At 46.7% G+C, this 18330-nt stretch overlaps 1 protein-coding gene across 1 annotated transcript; it reads left to right on the top strand.

The window, feature by feature from the left end:
• The first annotated feature begins 232 nt into the window (after positions 1–232).
• On the top strand, positions 233–15961 carry LOC143834217 (uncharacterized). Its single transcript, XM_077330843.1, is given in 8 exon segments — positions 233–349; positions 1725–1893; positions 2680–2787; positions 3572–3730; positions 5951–6058; positions 7659–7766; positions 8936–10742; positions 10744–15961. Coding segments are annotated over 7 exon segments (2745 nt in total). The 5' UTR covers positions 233–349; positions 1725–1739; the 3' UTR covers positions 11045–15961.
• Positions 15962–18330: the final 2369 nt, after the last annotated feature.

Here is an 18330-nt window from a genome sequence, read left to right as displayed (position 1 = left end):
TCGATTCTCTTGAAAGGCACCTGCCCATGTCAAGTTGCCCGCCACAGGAGAGGCTGCCTGGAGGCGCAGGAAGGATCCCAAAGGAAGGAGAGCCGGAATACCCTCGGGGGGGGGGGGATGCTCCTTCCCCAAACATCTGCCCCTTGGCTTCTGCTGCAGGGAACTACAACTCCCAAAATGCCGCGCAAACGCAGGGGCGGATCTGAGGCTGCGTGTCTTGGGGGGGGATCCAGAGAGGCGGGGACGGGCGGGGGAGATCCGCCGCCCTTTGTGCCCGGGAGGATCGTCCCGGAGCCCCTTTTCCCCGGCCGGCCGGAGGGAGGAATCGCCTCTGGGGCGCGCAGCCGAGGTGGGTGCAGGCGAGGGGGGAGGAAGGGGTGGGGGGAGATCAGGGTGCTGCCTGGACGGGGAGGGGGAAGGGGGCGGCGGCTCCAGGAGGGGGGAGGCTGCTCGCCCACCCGATTGCAGGAGGGGGAACTTTCCACTGATGGGGTTCAGGCGCTTATTTTTAGAGAAGATCCGAGGCTGCCGCCTCTCCTAACCACGACAGCAGGGGTGGACAAACTGCAGATGGCCGTGGATTACAGTTCCCATGTGCCGCTGGCCGGGGCTCATAGGAACTGTAGTCCAGGGACATCTGGAGACCCTCAGTTTGCCCCCCCCCGCCCCGTTTGGGGCCAACATCAAGCGGGCTCCAAGGGTAACCTCGTAATTCAGTAAGCCCCAAACTCTAAAATCCTTGAGCTGGACCTTGAGCTGCAGGGGTGGTAAATCTTGTCACTTCCTTTCCGTGGCTTTTTCAGACCCAGGGTTTTTTTTCTTGAAATTTGGTATCTGCAAAGCGTTGATAGATTTAAAAATGCAGGTAATGCTCCGATGCTCCCTTTTCCATGCCACACACATTTGCAGCTGCAGAAGCCCTGAGAAGCAAGCACGGAGTGTAACCCTACAGTTCTCCCCAATGAAAACCCAAAACGCCACACCACATAGGTCTGCTCTCCTCCATATAGTCCTGACAATGACAGCCTTGTGAGGTAGGCCAGCCTGAGGGAGTGGCAGGGCCAGAATCACCAACTGGGCTTATCAGCTCAAATGGAGCAGATTTTAAGGCATTATGGGAGGGAGGGCCGAGACTGAATACTTGCTCTGTTACACAGACCCATTTTTGGTATGAAGAAGCGTTAGTTTGATTCCCTGCTTTTCACTGCCCAAGTCTCAAAGCAGGTTACATTCACCTTTCCTTCCTCTCCCCCATGAGTTGCTGAGGCCGAGAGCTCTGACAGGATTGCTCTGTGAGAACAGAACTAACAGGACTGTGACTGGCCCAAGGTCACCCAGCTTGCTGGATGTGGAGGAATGGGGAATCGAACCCAGCTCGTCAGATTGGAAGCCCCTGCTCTTAACGGCTGGATCTTAGATAGAGTAGAGTTAGAATGTTATTATAGGGAAGGGAACAGTCGATCTGCTTCCGCTCCTACTGAATTCCAGGCAAGTGTGAAGCCAACTGGACTGAACTGAAGCCCAGCTAGGCACGCTCCCCTCGATCCGTAGGGCTTGAGGCATCTTTCCAAGATGGCAACCTCCTCATTTTCCCAGAGTATATATGGCTTCTGGGTTGTTCTTTGGAGTCTGAAAAGACACATTGAGTGTTTTTTAGATTGACTTTTCTGTTTTTCCTTCCTGTGTCTCGCCTGAGGATTCTGTTTTCTTGTGTGAATACTCAGGGGCCGTCAGAAAAGATGAAGTGGGGAATTCCTCCCTCAGGGCCCCCCGTGTCCTTCGAGGAGGTGGCCGTGTTCTTCACGCGGGAGGAATGGGCTCTGCTGGATCCGGCCCAATCAGCTCTCTACTGGGAAGTCATGCGGGAGAATTATGAGACGGCAGCCTCCCTGGGTACGGATCTTGGCCTTTTTATCATGAATCTGTATTCGAGCATACTGAGACATTACACAGTGTTTGCCTGGGAACACCTTCCTGGAGGAAGCCCCTTTGAGTAGGGATCTGAGGAGACCTGGTTAGGATTGCACGGCCTGTAGGGTTTGACAGGTCCAGCAGGTAACTGAGTGGTAGCAGAGGAATGCGTTTATATGGTGTAAAGCCATGTCTTGATAAAGACCTAACTTCCCACCACTCATGAAAAATATTTAGGTTTTATACCCCGCTTTCACTACCTGAATGCAGCCTTCCTTTCCTCTCCCCCTAAAAGGCACCCTGTGAGGTACATGGGACTGAGAGAGCTCTGAGAGAACCACCCTGCCAGAACAGTACTGTCAGGGCTGTGACTTGCCCAAGGTCACTCAACTGGCTGCGTGTGGAGGAAGGGGAATCAAGCCCTGCTCACCACATTAAAAGCTCCCGTTCTTAACCACTATGCCAAACTGTCTCTTAATAGTTTTTACCTCAGAGTTCTTCCCTCCAAGTTTGTGCCTTAGAATTTCTCTTCAATACTGTCTGCTAGTTTACCTCAGCGTTTCTCCTGAATAACATCTGCTAACAGATTTGTAATACTGTTGGCTTTGGGTTTTTGTTTGTTTTGTTTCCATCACGAGGCGTGACTTTTGCCCATTTTCAAAGATTTTGTACGATCCCCTCCTTCCCAAAGTCTGGGGGAATTCTTGATACCGTAAAAGCTCTTGGAAACTTTACATCCCTTCATGGTGTTTTCTCTTCCTCCGAAAGGTCTTGGGGTTCCTGGACCATTCCTGGATTCGCCGCACCATCCAGGAGAAATGCGCTTCCTCCAGAGCTGTGAGAGGTCGGGAAGGTGTGCAGGTCCCCCCTTGTCCGGTGAGGAGGAGAGAGCAGTACTGGGAAAGGGGAGTCTCTCGTGGGCTTTTCGTCCCTGACTGGACTGGAGGAGGGGGAGAATAATTTGGGGCTCTTTCAGGGAAAGAAAAGGGAAGGATCTCTGCTGTGTCCTTGGGTGAGGTCTGATTCTGAGGCTGAGGAGTGAAGCACCTGGCAGGCCTCAGCTCAAGCTTCCCCCCCACACACTGACGGGCCTCAGGCCTTGCTTCAAGTGTTCCTGGTGGCCTTCCTCTCTCAGGCTCCTCCAAGCGTCACCTCAAACCTCACCCCTTCCCCCGACATCCTGGAAGGGGGAACTTGGGAGGGACCCCTTCAGGCCCTCCCCTCCCCCTTCCTCCTCCTGTTTCCCAGGGGAGCCTCTCGTGTGACTGCAGAAGCAAACCTGGTTCTATTGCTCATTGGCCTCCTGATTTTCGGGACTTCCTTGAATGGTCTGAATACTTCAGCTAGATCTGAATGGTTCAGGCAGGAGACTGCCGGGGTGGGTCTACTGGGATGGGATCACCCCAGTGTGAATAATCTGTGTGGATTGCCTATTCGATGCACTTTTCGAAATTGGTACTGATGAGGTCCTGAATGTTTTATGTTACTTAAAAAGTTGGAGTATTGTCCTTAGAGGGCACCCCTGTGACTTTCCCAAATTATGCTTCACTTCTGAGTCTGAAAAGACACGTTTAATGTTGCTTCCCGTCAGTCTGATGTATTCCATACTTACTCCCCTGTGGGATTTTGCTTTCTTGTGGGAACCCTCTTGGATCGTCAGAGAAGGGGAACGGTGGACATCCTCCCTCAGGGCCCCCCGTGTCCTTCGAGGGGGTGGCCGTGTTCTTCACCCCGGAGGAATGGGCCCTGCTGGATCCGGCCCAAAGAGCCCTCTACTGGGGAGTCATGCAGGAGAATTACGAGGCGGTGGCCTCTCTGGGTAAGGATCCTGGCCCGTTTATCGTGAATAAAGAACAGGAGAGAGCATCTGTCACCACTCCAGGCCATCACTGTGGGGAGATCTTTTCATCTGGGCTTTGAGGGATGGAAGCCCTGGTGGGCAGAGGCTAGTTTGCCAGGAGTGTGAATTGCAGGTACCTGTGGAGATAGCAGTTCATCGATGACGTTCCCTTGACTGGGGAACCCAGCGCTTGCCTAAGAACACGTTACAGGAGGAAGCTCCATTGTGCAAACTTGAGTAGGGTTCTGAGGAGACCCAATTAGGATTGCACTCCCTGTAGGGTTTCCCGGGTCTAGCCGATAACTGGGTTGTAGCAGAGGAATTTTAAAAATTTGATTTATTTATTTATTTATTATATTTATATACCGCCCTCCGCGGGGGCTCAGGGCGGTTTACATAATAACATAAGAACAATACATGGAACAGTCTATAAAACATTTGAATAACCGTGCAATAATAACTAATAATTGTAAACATATAACATTATAATTGTATAAGCAATAAACAATACAACGTTGCAACATACAAACAGGTCCAGAGTGTATAGGTGGTGTTCTGAGGGGAGGGCGGGGAACAGGGGCCCTTTGGTCGCTGTTGGTTATATATATCTGGTCTCAGCCAAATGCCTGGCGGAAGAGCTCCTCCTTGCAGGCCCTGTGGAACTGTGTAAGCTCCGTCAGGGCCCTGATCTTCTCCGGGAGCTCGTTCCACCAGGTGGGGGCCAGAACAGAGAATGCTCTGGCCCTGGTTGAGACCAGGCGGACTTCTTTAGGGCCAGGGACCTTTAGCTGGTTGGTAGCAGTGGAGCGCAGGGCTCTTTTGGGGGTGTAGGCAGGGAGGCGATCCCTCAGGTACACTGGGCCCTGATCGCGTATGGCCTCACATGGGCCCTTCCTACCCAGCCACAGGACCTCCGTCTTTGAAGGATTGAGCTTCAGACGACTTTGCTTGAGCCATCTCGTCACTGCTTCCAGGCAGCTGGCTAATGCTTCTGGGGGAGAGTCAGGGCGGCCATCCATCAGGAGGAGGAGCTGGGTGTCATCTGCATATTGATGGCAACCCAGCCCAAACTTCCATACCAGTTGTGCGAGAGGGCACATGAAGATGTTGAATAGGATAGGAGAGAGGACCGCTCCCTGTGGGACTCCACAAGTAAGTTGTCGGCGGTCTGATGTTCTTTCTCCTATTGCAACCCTCTGTCCACGATCCCGGAGATTTGTTTATCTGCTGCCAATCTGCCTGAGAGAAAGTTTCCCTTAGGCATGTCCTGTTGAAGACCTAACGTTCTGCAACAACTGGTTGATACTAACATTTACCTCAGGCTGGTCTCAGAATAAGCTCCCTGCTTGTTTCCTATGAATGCTGGTGTTTGCACTTATTTATTTATTCATTTATTCATTCATTTATTTATTCATTTATTCATTTATTCATTTATTCATTTATTCATTTATTCATTTATTTATATATATTTATATACCGCCCTCCCCGGGGGCTCAGGGCGGTTTACATAAGAACAACAACAGTTCATAAAACCATCTATATCACGTGAATAACTTTACAATAATAACCATATAACAATGTAATAGTATAAATAATATAGGCAATACAACAAGGCAACAATACAAACAGGTCCAGAGCATGTTGGTGGACTTCTGAGGGGGGGCAGGGGGGGGAGCAGGGGCCTTCCAGTCGTTGTTGATTGTGTCTGGTCTCAACCAAATGCCTGGCGGAAGAGCTCCTTTGTGCAGGCCCTGCGAAACTGTTTAAGTTCCGTCAGGGCCCTGATCTCCTCCGGGAACTCGTTCTCCCACAGGAAAGTTGGCACCCCTGGAATCAAGCTGCAATCAAAGGTCTTGTAGGCCAATTGGATACACACATATAAGGAAAAAGTTTTTCACAGTCAGAGTAGTTCAGCAGTGGAATAGGCTGCCTAAGGAGGTGGTGAGCGCCCCCTCACTGGAAGTCTTCAAGCAAAGGTTGGATACACACTTTTCTTGGATGCTTTAGGATGCTTAGGGCTGATCCTGCGTTGAGCAGGGGGTTGGACTAGATGGCCTGTATGGCCCCTTCCAACTCTATGATTCTATGATTCTACATTCCCAATGCCCCCAGTCCTAAAAAGGGCAGGTAGATTAACCCCACCATGAACCTCCTTGGAAAGTCAAAATCCCTTCATGGTGTTTTCTGTTCCCCTTGAAGGACTTGGGGTCCCTGGACCATTCCTTGATGCACGGCTCCATCCAAGAGAAATGTGGATCCTCCACACCTGTGAGGAATCAGGAGGGTGTGCAGGTGGCCCCTTCTCAGGTAAGAGGGGGAAGCAATACAGGGAACGTGGAGTATCAGTTCGTTTGGGGCCAGGTCACTTGGAGAAACTGCCTTACCTGTTCCTGCCCAGACCGCCTGCGAAGATGCTCCTTACAAGCTCTGGCTTGCTTTTTGGGGGGAGGGGGGAGGGGAGGGGAGGACTGATGCTCACAGGCAAGTTCCAAGGGTGCTAACTTCCCTGTGGGAGAAGCCTCGGGGTTCTCTTAGGACCTAGAGGCCAAACTGTTTATCTTTACCCAAGCTTTTAAATTAAAGTTTTAGTGGCATTTACCTTCCCCATTTTTTGTAGAGGAGAGTTAATATCTATCTTAAGCTGCTACATCTTTTGCTGTTGGATGCGGGTTTTTTTAATGGGGGAGTGTTTTTGTGAGCTGGGTTTAAAACCTTTTCCGTTTTAGTTATGTTTCATTTTGTAAGCCGTGCTGGGGGGTAAGCGGTAATGACTGGGGAAGGCACTGGCAAACCACCCCGTATTGAGTCTGCATATTGATGGCAACCCAGCCCAAACTTCCGTACCAGTTGTGCAAGAGGGCACATGAAGATGTTGAATAGGATAGGAGAGAGGACCGCTCCCTGTGGGACTCCACAAGTAAGTTGTCGGCGGTCTGATGTTCTTTCTCCTATTGCAACCCTCTGTCCACGATCCTGGAGATTTGTTTATCTGCTGCCAATCCGCCTGAGATAAAGTTTCCCTTAGGCATGTCCTGTTGAAGACCTAACGTCCTGCAACAACTGGTTGATACTAACATTTACCTCAGGCTGGTCTCAGAATAAGCTCCCTGCTTGTTTCCTAAGAATGCTGGTGTTTGCACTTATTTATTTATTTATATATTTATATATTTATTTATATTTATATACCGCCCTCCCCGGGGGCTCAGGGCGGTTTACATAAGAACAACAACAGTTCATAAAACAATCTATTGCACGTGAATAACTTTACAATAATAACCATATAACAATGTAATAGTATAAGTAATATAGGCAATACAACAATGCAACAATACAAACAGGTCCAGAGCATGTTGGTGGACTTCTGAGGGGGGGCAGGGGGGGAACAGGGGCCTTCCAGTCGTTGTTGGTTGTGTCTGGTCTCAACCAAATGCCTGGCGGAAGAGCTCCTTTGTACAGGCCCTGCGGAACTGTTTAAGCTCCGTCAGGGCCCTGATCTCCTCCGGGAGCTCGTTCTCCCACAGGAAAGTTGGCACCCCTGGAATCAAGCTGCAATCAAAGGTCTTGTAGGCCAATTGGATACACACATATAAGGAAAAAGTTTTTCACAGTCAGAGTAGTTCAGCAGTGGAATAGGCTGCCTAAGGAGGTGGTGAGCGCCCCCTCACTGGAAGTCTTCAAGCAAAGGTTGGATACACACTTTTCTTGGATGCTTTAGGATGCTTAGGGCTGATCCTGCGTTGAGCAGGGGGTTGGACTAGATGGCCTGTATGGCCCCTTCCAACTCTATGATTCTATGATTCTACATTCCCAATGCCCCCAGTCCTAAAAAGGGCAGGTAGATTAACCCCACCATGAACCTCCTTGGAAAGTCAAAATCCCTTCATGGTGTTTTCTGTTCCCCTTGAAGGACTTGGGGTCCCTGGACCATTCCTTGATGCACGGCTCCATCCAAGAGAAATGTGGATCCTAAACACCTGTGAGGAATCAGGATGGTGTGCAGGTGGCCCCTTCTCAGGTAAGAGGGGGAAGCAATACAGGGAACATTGAGTATCAGTTCGTTTGGAGCCAGGTCACTTGGAGAAACTGCCTTACCTGTTCCTGCCCAGACCGCCTGCGAAGATGCTCCTTACAAGCTCTGGCTTGCTTTTTGGGGGGAGGGGGGAGGGGAGGGGAGGACTGATGCTCCCAGGCAAGTTCCAGGGGTGCCAACTTCCCTATGGGAGAAGCCTCGGGGTTCTCTTAGGACCTAGAGGCCAAACTGTTTATCTTTACCTAAGCTTTTAAATTGAAGTTTTAGTGGCATTTACCTTCCCCATTTTTTGTAGAGGAGAGTTAATATCTATCTTAAGCTGCTACATCTTTTGCTGTTGGATGCGGGGTTATTTTTTATGGGGGAGTGTTTTTGTGAGCTGGGTTTAAAACCTTTTCCGTTTTAGTTATGTTTCATTTTGTAAGCCGTGCTGGGGGGTAAGCGGTAATGACTGGGGAAGGCACTGGCAAACCACCCCGTATTGAGTCTGCCATGAAAACGCTAGAGGGCGTCACCCCAAGGGTCAGACATGACGCGGTGCTTGCACAGGGGATACCTTTACCTTCATGTAGAGGTTCCCTACAAAACCAGCTTAGAAATTTTACAGATAAATAAGTACATGTTGAAAATTAGGGGATTTTTGAAGATGGACGAATTTTGTACGGAGGCAGAAAAAGGCTGACTTCTCCCTCACTAAACCCAAGGGGACAAATATCTCCTCAAACTCAGGCCAAAAAGATATGAGGACTGGGATGCCTTGAAAGTACTTGGCCTAAGAGACCTGGACTGCAGAGAACCATAGAGTTGGAAGGGGCCAGGCTGAACTTTCCCTACTCCCACAGCCTTTCCTCAGAGGGCTAATACAATTCAGTTCACCCCCTGACCTTTCAACTTGAGATGCTGGGGATTGAACTCAGGGCTGTGTGCTTGCCTATCAGTGCCCCACCCTGACCCACAGCCCTTCCCAATAGTGCCACTTTGGTCTACGCTTCGGGTCCCCTCTGCCCCACCTCCCTTCCTCTCCCTGTCCCTTTCCCTTTTGCAGAGTTCCACTTCTTACTGGGTAAAGTCCCATTGGCTAATGACAGGCTGAGGAGAGCGGTCTGCCTTTCTACAAGATCTTACTGGTTTTCTTTCTCTCTTCTTTCCACTAGGAGATGTGCCAGAGGCTCAGGCACAGGGGCAACCAAGAGGGGTGTCTTCAGAAGGAGATGAGGATCTGAAGGCAGAAACATGGGATCAAAATGAACCTCGGAGGCAGCTGAAAAGAAAACGGGAAAGATGGCAGAAGTGGAGGAAGGGCAGTGCGGCCTGCGAGAAGAGCAGAAGGTTTGACACCCCAGTCCAGAGCAAACTACAAAATGGAAAAGGACAGAAGAATTGCCCAGTTAATGGAAAAGTGTTTATTGGTATCTCCAGTGTCAAGAAAGCCCGGAAGATTCAAGTAGGCAAGAAAATATATGGTTCCCTGGAGCATAGGAAGAGCTTCAAGCAAAGAGTCCAAGTTCTTTTGCATCAACACAGTCACCATGCGGAGAAGCCATACAAATGCTCAGATTGTAGCAAGAGCTATTCTCACAAATCCATTCTTAATCGACACAAGAGGATTCACACAAGGGAGAAGCCTCATAAGTGCTTGGAATGCGGCAAGAGCTTCTTTTCTCATAACTACCTCAATGTGCATCAGAGGGTTCACACAGGGGAGAAGCCCTATGAATACTCAGATTGCGGGAAGCAATTCTCTTGCAGGGTCAGCCTCACTTTACATCAAAGGATTCACACAGGGGAGAAGCCCTATGAATGCTCAGATTGTGGGAAGTGCTTCTCTCGCAGGGGCACCTTCACTGTACATCAAAAGATTCACACAGGAGAGAAGCCCTATGAATGCTCACAATGCGGGAAGTGCTTCTCTGGCGGTGCCACCCTCATTAGACACCAAAAGATTCATACAGGGGAGAAGCCTTATGAATGCCCAGAATGCAGGAAGCGCTTCTCTTACAGGGGCAACCTCACTGTACATCAAAGGATTCACACAGGGGAGAAGCCCTATGAATGCTCAGATTGCGGGAAGTGCTTCTCTTGCAGTGGCAGCTTCACTTTACATCAAAGGATTCACACAGGGGAGAAGCCCTATGAATGCTCAGATTGCGGGAAGTGGTTCTCTCGCAGGGGCACCCTCACTGTACATCAAAGGATTCACACAGGAGAGAAGCCCTATGAATGCTCACAATGCGGGAAGTGCTTCTCTGGCGGTGCCACCCTCATTAGTCACCAAAAGATTCATACAGGGGAGAAGCCTTATGAATGCCCAGAATGCAGGAAGCGCTTCTCTTACAGGGGCTACCTCACTTTACATCAAAGGATTCACACAGGGGAGAAGCCCTATGAATGCTCAGATTGCGGGAAGTGCTTCTCTTGCAGTGGCAGCTTCACTGTACATCAAAGGATTCACACAGGGGAGAAGCCCTATGAATGCTCAGATTGCGGGAAGTGCTTCTCTTACAGCAGCAGCCTCACTAAACACCAAAGGATTCATACAGGGGAGAAGCCCTATGAATGCTCAGATTGCGGGAAGTGCTTCTCTTACAGCAGCAGCCTCACTAAACACCAAAGGATTCATACAGGGGAGAAGCCCTATGAATGCTCAGATTGCGGGAAGCGCTTCTCTCGCAGCAGCATCCTCACTAAACACCAAAGGATTCATACAGGGGAGAAGCCCTATGAATGCTCAGATTGCGGGAAGCGCTTCTCTTGCAGCAGTAGCCTCTCTGAACATCACCGGATTCACACAGGGGAGAAACCCTATGAATGCTCAGATTGCGGGAAGCGCTTCTCTTGCAGCAGGAGCCTCACTTTACATCAAAGGATTCACACAGGGGAGAAGCCCTATGAATGCTCAGACTGCAGGAAGCGCTTCTCTCGCAGCAGCAGCCTCACTAAACACCAAAGGATTCACACGGGAGAAGCCCTATGAATGCTCAGAATGCAGGAAGCACTTCCCTTACGGCAGCAGCCTCACTCAACACCAAAAGATTCACACAGGGGGAAGCCCTGAATATGCTTATAGTGCGGGAAGAGCTTCAGTCAGAGCGCAGTCTTGGCGTCACGTCTCCTGCTCCACACAAGTGAGAAACCACATCCATGTTCAGAATCTGGGGAGCACTTCAGATGGAAAAAGAGCCTGGCTTCGCATCAAGGACTCCGCACTGGGGAGAAGCCCTACAAATGCTCCAATTGTCATGAGAGCTTTCCTAATGCAGTGAAGCTTAATAGACATGCAAAGATTCACAAAGGAGAGAAACCATAAAAGGTTCGAAGTGTGGAAACGGTTCACTGCCTGCTCAAAGTTTACTCGATCTTCAAGAGGGGAAAATCAACATCCAAGTGTTCAGACTGTGGAGGAGCCAAAACACATTTAATAAAGCCTTCTTAAAAATCAATACATGCTGAGATTGGTGGCTTAAGATGGCGTTTTAAAAGGATTGCAGTGCAATCTCTGAAGCCTGACAGGGGTCAATTGTGAAAGCAATTGGCAGAAAAGAGGAGGGGTACGCAAACCCCACCTCACCTTTCTACCCAGGAAGTTCTAGGGAATTCTTGGGGCCGTCTCCAATCCTTTAGGGAGTATATCTCCCTGGATTACAGGCTGTCAGCGTTTCGGGTGAAGAGGATGTCTGCCATATTCTGGACTTTTCTTTCTTTTCTTTCTTTCTTCCTTCCTTCAAGAATTTACTTTGACCCTCTACTACGATTTACTGCAAATGAATGCTGGGAACTGAGGGGAGGACATCTGCCAAATTCCAAGATATCAAGACATCAATCAACGCACAGGGACGCAAGTATTTCTCCGTTTCTCTTTTTCCCCCCTTTTTGGCTCTGCCTGAAGCCACCTCGATATGAGGCAGGCTAATTCTCTTCCCTAAGCAGAAGTAGGACTTAAATCAACTCAAACCAATTAGTAATAGCTCTTACTGCATTTGTTTTGGTTTTCGGAGATAAGAGATAAGAGCCGTGGTGGGAGGATCTCGCGAGAATTCTGTTCCAGTACGAGACACTGCTTTACTGACTTCAATACGTCACATGCCAGTGCCAGAAACGTCGGAGATCAAAACAGACTGTTGCTTTTGTTAGGACTCTGTAGGACCTCTACTGGCTATTTGCAAAATTGCCTGAGATTAGCTGACTTGCAAGCCTAAAACATGTCTATGCTAAAAAGAATGGCTCATCTAATAGAGAAACAAACCCAAGATCTGAAAGCATTTACAGAAGGCTTGCTTAAAAATATTTTCAAGGAGATCCAAGACGGCAAGGAAGAAGTCTCTAACAGGAATGATGGATCAATAACAGTGGCTGATGATAGCTCTAAACAAGGTGGAAAACTACCAGCAGAAGAGAAATTTGAAACTATGGAGATGGAAAAGGGGATGTCTGAGCCTTGCAGCCTAGATAAGGACACCCTTCCTAAAAAGACATACAGCCACTCCAAAGCAACTGTACATAAGAACCAATCAAAAGATATATGGATCTGCTGGGAAAGTAATCGATTTAAAGGAGCTTCTCGGGGAAAAAACTGTACTGATATTGGAGCCCAGGAGGTACAACTGCCTCAAGATTCACCGATGCATACTCTGAGGGAAAGACTACAACTGCACTTTCTATGCCAAAGGCCAACTGGACAGAACACAAGTCAACGGGAACAACAAGATGCAGCAAGCCTTGATATGAGACCCCCTTAAGAAGACTGGGGAACAGAAAGGAGAAGCAGTGGCTGAAATTCTTTCTCTCCTTTTTCGTTTCTTCTGTAGCCACACAGGCAATATAATCAGTTAAGAAGTTAATGTGGGGTCTAAGATCTTCTAAGTAAGCTGAATCTGTATTATTAAATCTATCTTGGCAGTGCTTCCCAGCCCAAAATTAAAGCTTAACTAAAAGGAGACACCTAATGGAGTGGGTTTAAGAATAACAGATGAAGACTATATTTTACTGCTCATTGTAAGTCTATACTATCATGTAAGTGTGGGGTCTTAGATGTCCTATGTTAGCTGAATTTGTATTATAAAACGTATCTCCGCAGTGACTCCCAGTCTAAACTTAAAGCATAACTAAAAGGAGGCACCTAATTGAGGAGGTGTAAATGTCACCAACGAAGACTTTATTTTACTATTTTTTGTATTAACAACTTACACTTATATAACTTATACTCATATAACAACCTATATATTTTTCTTCTGTACAACTAAGTAGGCCTCTTTTCTTAATGTGGTGGAAATGTGGATGGCTCTAAGATTGTGTTAAGTATAAATTGTTTCATAGGTGTTATGGGACACCAAAAATGACCGTTAAAATTGTTAAAAACTATGCAAACAAATGCTGAAAAGATGGCAACAAAGTAGGCTTCTCCTTCTAAGTGTGGTGGAAACGTGAAAAAGTTTATAAGCTTTGGGCAAAAGTTAATACTATTGTGTAGCTATGTGGGGTCTTATATTTTCAAATGAAGAGAAGAGGCCCTTCAAAAACAATGGGGCCCTTATCTGATTTACCTAAGAAAATAAGTTAAAAGGGGATTAAAATGGGGAATTAAGTGTATTAAATGAAGAGCACAATCTATTTTTTTCTGTATCAATAATGTAGATTACTTGTATTGTACTATCTTTAATCTTGGAAAATAAAACAAAAACTTTGAATTAAAAAAAATACATGCTGAGATTGATGCAAGGCCTTTCTCCCTAATCTTGTGTTACTGTACTTAAGAGGATTCATGCAGGGGAGAAAGGCGGAGCCATGGCACTTGGATAGCTCGAATACTTCGAGCTCCTGTTCCACTGAGGGTCAATCGCTGCTGTGATTGACAGAATCGGGTTTTGGGTACGATAACCCACCCTTAAATCTTCTCAGGAATTCCTTGTGAATCTCTGGGGCCTCTCTGTTCCGCAGGGAAATTAATCTCCCACTGGAACGTAAGCTCAGTGTGCACAGGGTCCAGCAAGCGCCGTCCGCCATCTTAAAATCTTTTTTCCTTTTCTTCCTTTTTCAACTCTGCAATCTACAAAGCTTATTTTAATCTACAAAGCTAATTGGATACCTCCCAGCAAGACCTTCGACTCACCACAACTCCGGAGTGAAAACATCTGGCAGACATCAGATCGAGCCTGCAAACAGTGAGTGGGGTTTCCCTCGGCACCTTCTTCCCTGGAATGAACTCTCGGCGTGGAGAGTTGCTCTCGCTAATCCAAACAAGCCAGACTGACAGGACTGTCTGATAATACTGAGGGGGTGAAGCTGCCAGATTCCAAGATACTGAGTCATTAATCAACGCAGAGATGCAAGTGCTTTTCCGCTTCTCCGTCTTTACTTTTCCCCCGTTTCTGGCTCTGCTTGATGCCACCTCATTTTGAGGCAGGCTAATTTTCTTTTCTAATCAGAAGAAGGACTTAAATCAACTCAATCTAATAAGTAACAGCTCTTATTATATCTGTTTTATTATATCTGTTTTTCGTCTTCGAAGATAAGAGAGATTAGAGCCATGGAATCTCGCGAGAACTAAGCCTTAGAGACATTCCTTTAATTAAAAACAGACTGTTGCTTTCGTTAGGACTCTGTAGGACCTCTACTGGCTATTTGCAAAATTGCAAATATTAAGTCTAACAAAATTCCAAACCTGGAACATGTTTTCGTTAAAAAAATTTGCATATCTTCTAGACAAACAAACACAAGACTTGAAAGAATCTTTAAATGGTTCACTTAAAAATATGCTCATGGAGTTTAAAGGCATTAAGGAAGAAGTCTTTAACAGGAATGAAGAACCAATAGTAGTGGCTGATGATAGCTCTAAACAAGATGGAAAATTACCAGCAGAAGAGGAATCTGAAATTATGGAGATAGAAAAGGGGATGTCAGAGTCTTGCAGCTCAGATAAGGACACCCTGCCTGAGAAGATATACAGCCACTCTAAAGCAACAATACTCAAGAAAGACATATGGATCTGCGGTGAAAGCAATCGATTGAAAGGAGCATCATGGAAAAACATCTGTACTGATATTGGAGTCCAGGAGGTACAACTGCTTCAAGATTTATCGATGTATACTCCGAGGGAAAGACTACAACTATACTTTCCCAGCCAAAGACCAATAGGACAGAACATCAGTCAACGGGAGTCACAAGACGTAATAAGCCTCGAAATGAGACCTCCCTAAGAAGCTTGGGGAATGGAAATGCAACACAGTGGTCGAAATTCCTTTCCTCCTTTACCTCCTTTATGTAGCCATATAGGCAATATAAGTAGTTAAGAAGTTAATCTGGGGTCTAAGATCTTTTAAGTAAGCTGAATTTGTATTATTAAACCTAATTTCGCAGTGGCTACCAGCCCAAAATCAAAGCATAACTAAAAGGAGACACCTAATGGAATGGGCTTACATTATAGTGTGGGGTTTTAGATTTCCTATGATAGCTGAATTTGAATTATCTAGCATATCTCTGTAGTGACTTTCAGCCTAAATTTAAAGCATAACTAAAAGAAGGTTTCTAGCTGAGGAGGTGTATATATAACTAACGAAAAATATTTTCTATTAATTAATGAAGACTCCATTTTATTATTTCTGGTATCAACAATGTATACTTATATATATTTGTTTCCCTTCTTTCCGTACAACTAAGTATTTTTTTTCTCTTTTTTCCCTTTTTCTAGTGAAAATGTGGAGGGCTCTAGGACTATGTTAAGTATAAACTGTTTTATGATTGTTAAAACTATCAGAAACTATGCAAACAAATGTTGAAATGATGGTAACAAAGTAGACTTCTCTTTTTAAATGTGGTGCAAACGTGAAAAAGTCTATAAAAAGTCTATAAGCTTTGGGTAAAAGTCCATAATATTGTAGCCAGTCTATAATCTTAAATGGAGAGAAGAGGGTTTGTAAGATTGAAACAGGGAACCAAAATGTTTTCCCACAGCGCTTCCTAACCCACATACAGAGCTTCTTCTACTATGCGACGACAGCAACAAAACTAGAATTGGCCAAGAAATGGAAAACGTAAGAACTACCCTCGACAGAAGACTGGGTGAATAAACTAGCTGATCTTACCAAGATAGCCAAACTGACACTAAGAGGCCTTTCAAGAATAATGGGGCCCTTACCTGAACTATTTACAAAAGGGATTAAAAATGGGGAACCAAGTGTATCAAATGAAGAGTATAGCTCTCCTTTTCTGTATTAACAATGTAGATTGCATGTATCTCACTGTTTTCAACTCTGGAAAATAAAATAAAAACTTTCTATAAAAAAAAAAAAAAAGAGGATTCATGCAGAGAAAGTACATAAGTATATGTGTGCCCCCCCCTTTAGTCAGTGAACTACAGCATAGAAAGGGGTGAGACTTTCAAGGTTAAGAGGGAGGTGACTTGAATTATATTGCTGATGGAAGACACTGCTGGCTGCTTTTAATGTGTCGATGTTTTCATCTTTTGACATTTCCTGTGTTGCAGACCTTCCCTGGGTGGAAAGGCAACATAGAAGGGTTTTAAATAAATAAAAAATATCAGATCCCCTCTCATTTGTCTCCTCTCCAGGCTAAACAGACCAAGCTCCCCCAACCTTTCCTCATACGTCTTGGTCTCCAAACCCCTCACCATCTTTGTTGCCCTCCTCTGGACACGTTCCGTTTATTTTAATATAATATTTATATATAATATATAATAATATAAATAAGTATTTATATTAAGAAAGCTGAAGCTGAGTTTAATACATAGTTACATGTAAATTTCTCCACGTTAACTTCACAACAATAAAAGAAAACACAAGAGAGAGAGGCAAAGAGAAGGAAGAATGACAGTTAAACTGTCGACCCACAGAGGGGAGGGGCTGATTCCAGAGCAGAGCTCTCCCACCCCCTCCCTCCTGGACTCTTAGAGACTCCAATTAGGCCCCAGAGATTTCCCTACAGTGCCAACCTCCAGGTGGGGCCTGTCGGTCCCTACCCCACTGAGATTTCTTCCCAGCCTACGCCCCCCAATCTCCAGGAATTTTCTGGAATTGGCATCCCGGTGGAAGACTGCTCTGGAAATGCAACAATGTATTTATTTATTTATTTTTATGTTTATATTTTAACTTCTATACTGTTGCTCTCAAACACTCATGGTGGTTTACAATCTTCTTTCTTCTATATAATAAAAAGCTAAGGCCTAGGTGGGTGGAGAATGGGTGGGGCCAGTCCAAATATCAGACTGCCCCTCCCAGACATGGGGCCAATAGGGAGGTAACACAGCCCACCCCCCAGCCTGGCCCAGGGGAATCTGGCGACATCACTGCCAGTCTGCCCATGATCATTGCAGGGATAGGTCGATAGAGCTGCCAAAAGGGGTGACAACGGAGGCTTGGACAGGCCACGCCATCCCTTTTCGCCTCAGGGCTGACCTAACTCTCACTTCCAACAACTTCCCTCACTTTGCCCCAGACCCCTGACAGAGCTGGCAGGTGGTAGATGAGTGCGCTCCTAGCTGAGGGGAGGGAGGCATTTCCTTCTGAAATCAATGCAGAAAAGTCTGTGTGCGTACTTGTGCTTTCATTTTGAGGAGGGGGGAAGCTTTCCCCTTCTGCCAAACAGTTGGCTGACAGGGAGACCATAGAAAAGCCCCTTCTCACTTAAAATACCACTCTGGCAGGCGCCGCTGCTGTTTCTTATCCACAACAACCCTATCCAAACTCTAAAGCAGTCCTTTCTGCCTGGGGAGGTGATCTTTACACTGTGCAGATGAGCTGTAATTCCAAGAGTTGATCGTTATAATCTAGAGATACGCAGCTATCTAAATGGTAGAGGTCTGCAGACTGCAGTTGGGAGGGAGTGGTCTGTGTGTGTTCCTCCTGGGCTATGGGCTATGGGCAGCACTTATCAGCAACTGTTTGTATTCTGGGGCACAGACAGGCAGACCAGCATCAGTCCTGCGAGTCTCGTAAGTACAAAAAGATCTAAAATAATATTTACAGCCTGAATCTGTAAATAGTAAATGGCTGGAGAGACATAGGAACTGAAGTGAGTTTTTCAAGAATCCCCTGTAAATAAAAGCCATTTTAAAAAACCTGATTAAGGTCAAGCCTGCTGTGCACAGAGAGACCTCCTCTTAGGGTTGCCAGCTTCCAAGTGAGGCTCTCTACCCCACCTCCCTCACAGGGAGTCTACTATGGGCTAAGGAAGGGAAGGTGATTGGATAATGCTTTGAGACACTTGAGGCCTCCTGGGTGACTGTGGCCCATTCCCAGTTCTCTCAGACCTCTCACAGCCCCACATCCCTCACAGGTTGTCTGTTGTGGGGAGACAAAGGGAAAAGGTGTTTATAAACCACTTTGAGACTCCTTTGGGTAGTAAACAACAGTGTACAAAAATCCAGCTCAGCAACCATGAAAGAGGCATGTGGGCACAAAACATTTTATCAGCAGTGAAAAAATGGAGACAGAAGGAGCAGGGTGGACACCTGTGTACTGTGACTACCCCGTGTGGATTAAGGCAGGGCGCCATTTTTGTGCCTGTGGCCTAATTCACAGGAAGGAGGGAAATGATG

This window comes from Paroedura picta, chromosome 3, assembly GCF_049243985.1.
Source record: "Paroedura picta isolate Pp20150507F chromosome 3, Ppicta_v3.0, whole genome shotgun sequence".
NCBI lineage: Eukaryota > Metazoa > Chordata > Lepidosauria > Squamata > Gekkonidae > Paroedura > Paroedura picta.
Note: the sequence above shows the minus strand (reverse complement) of the source record. Positions and strands in the feature narration are given on the sequence as shown.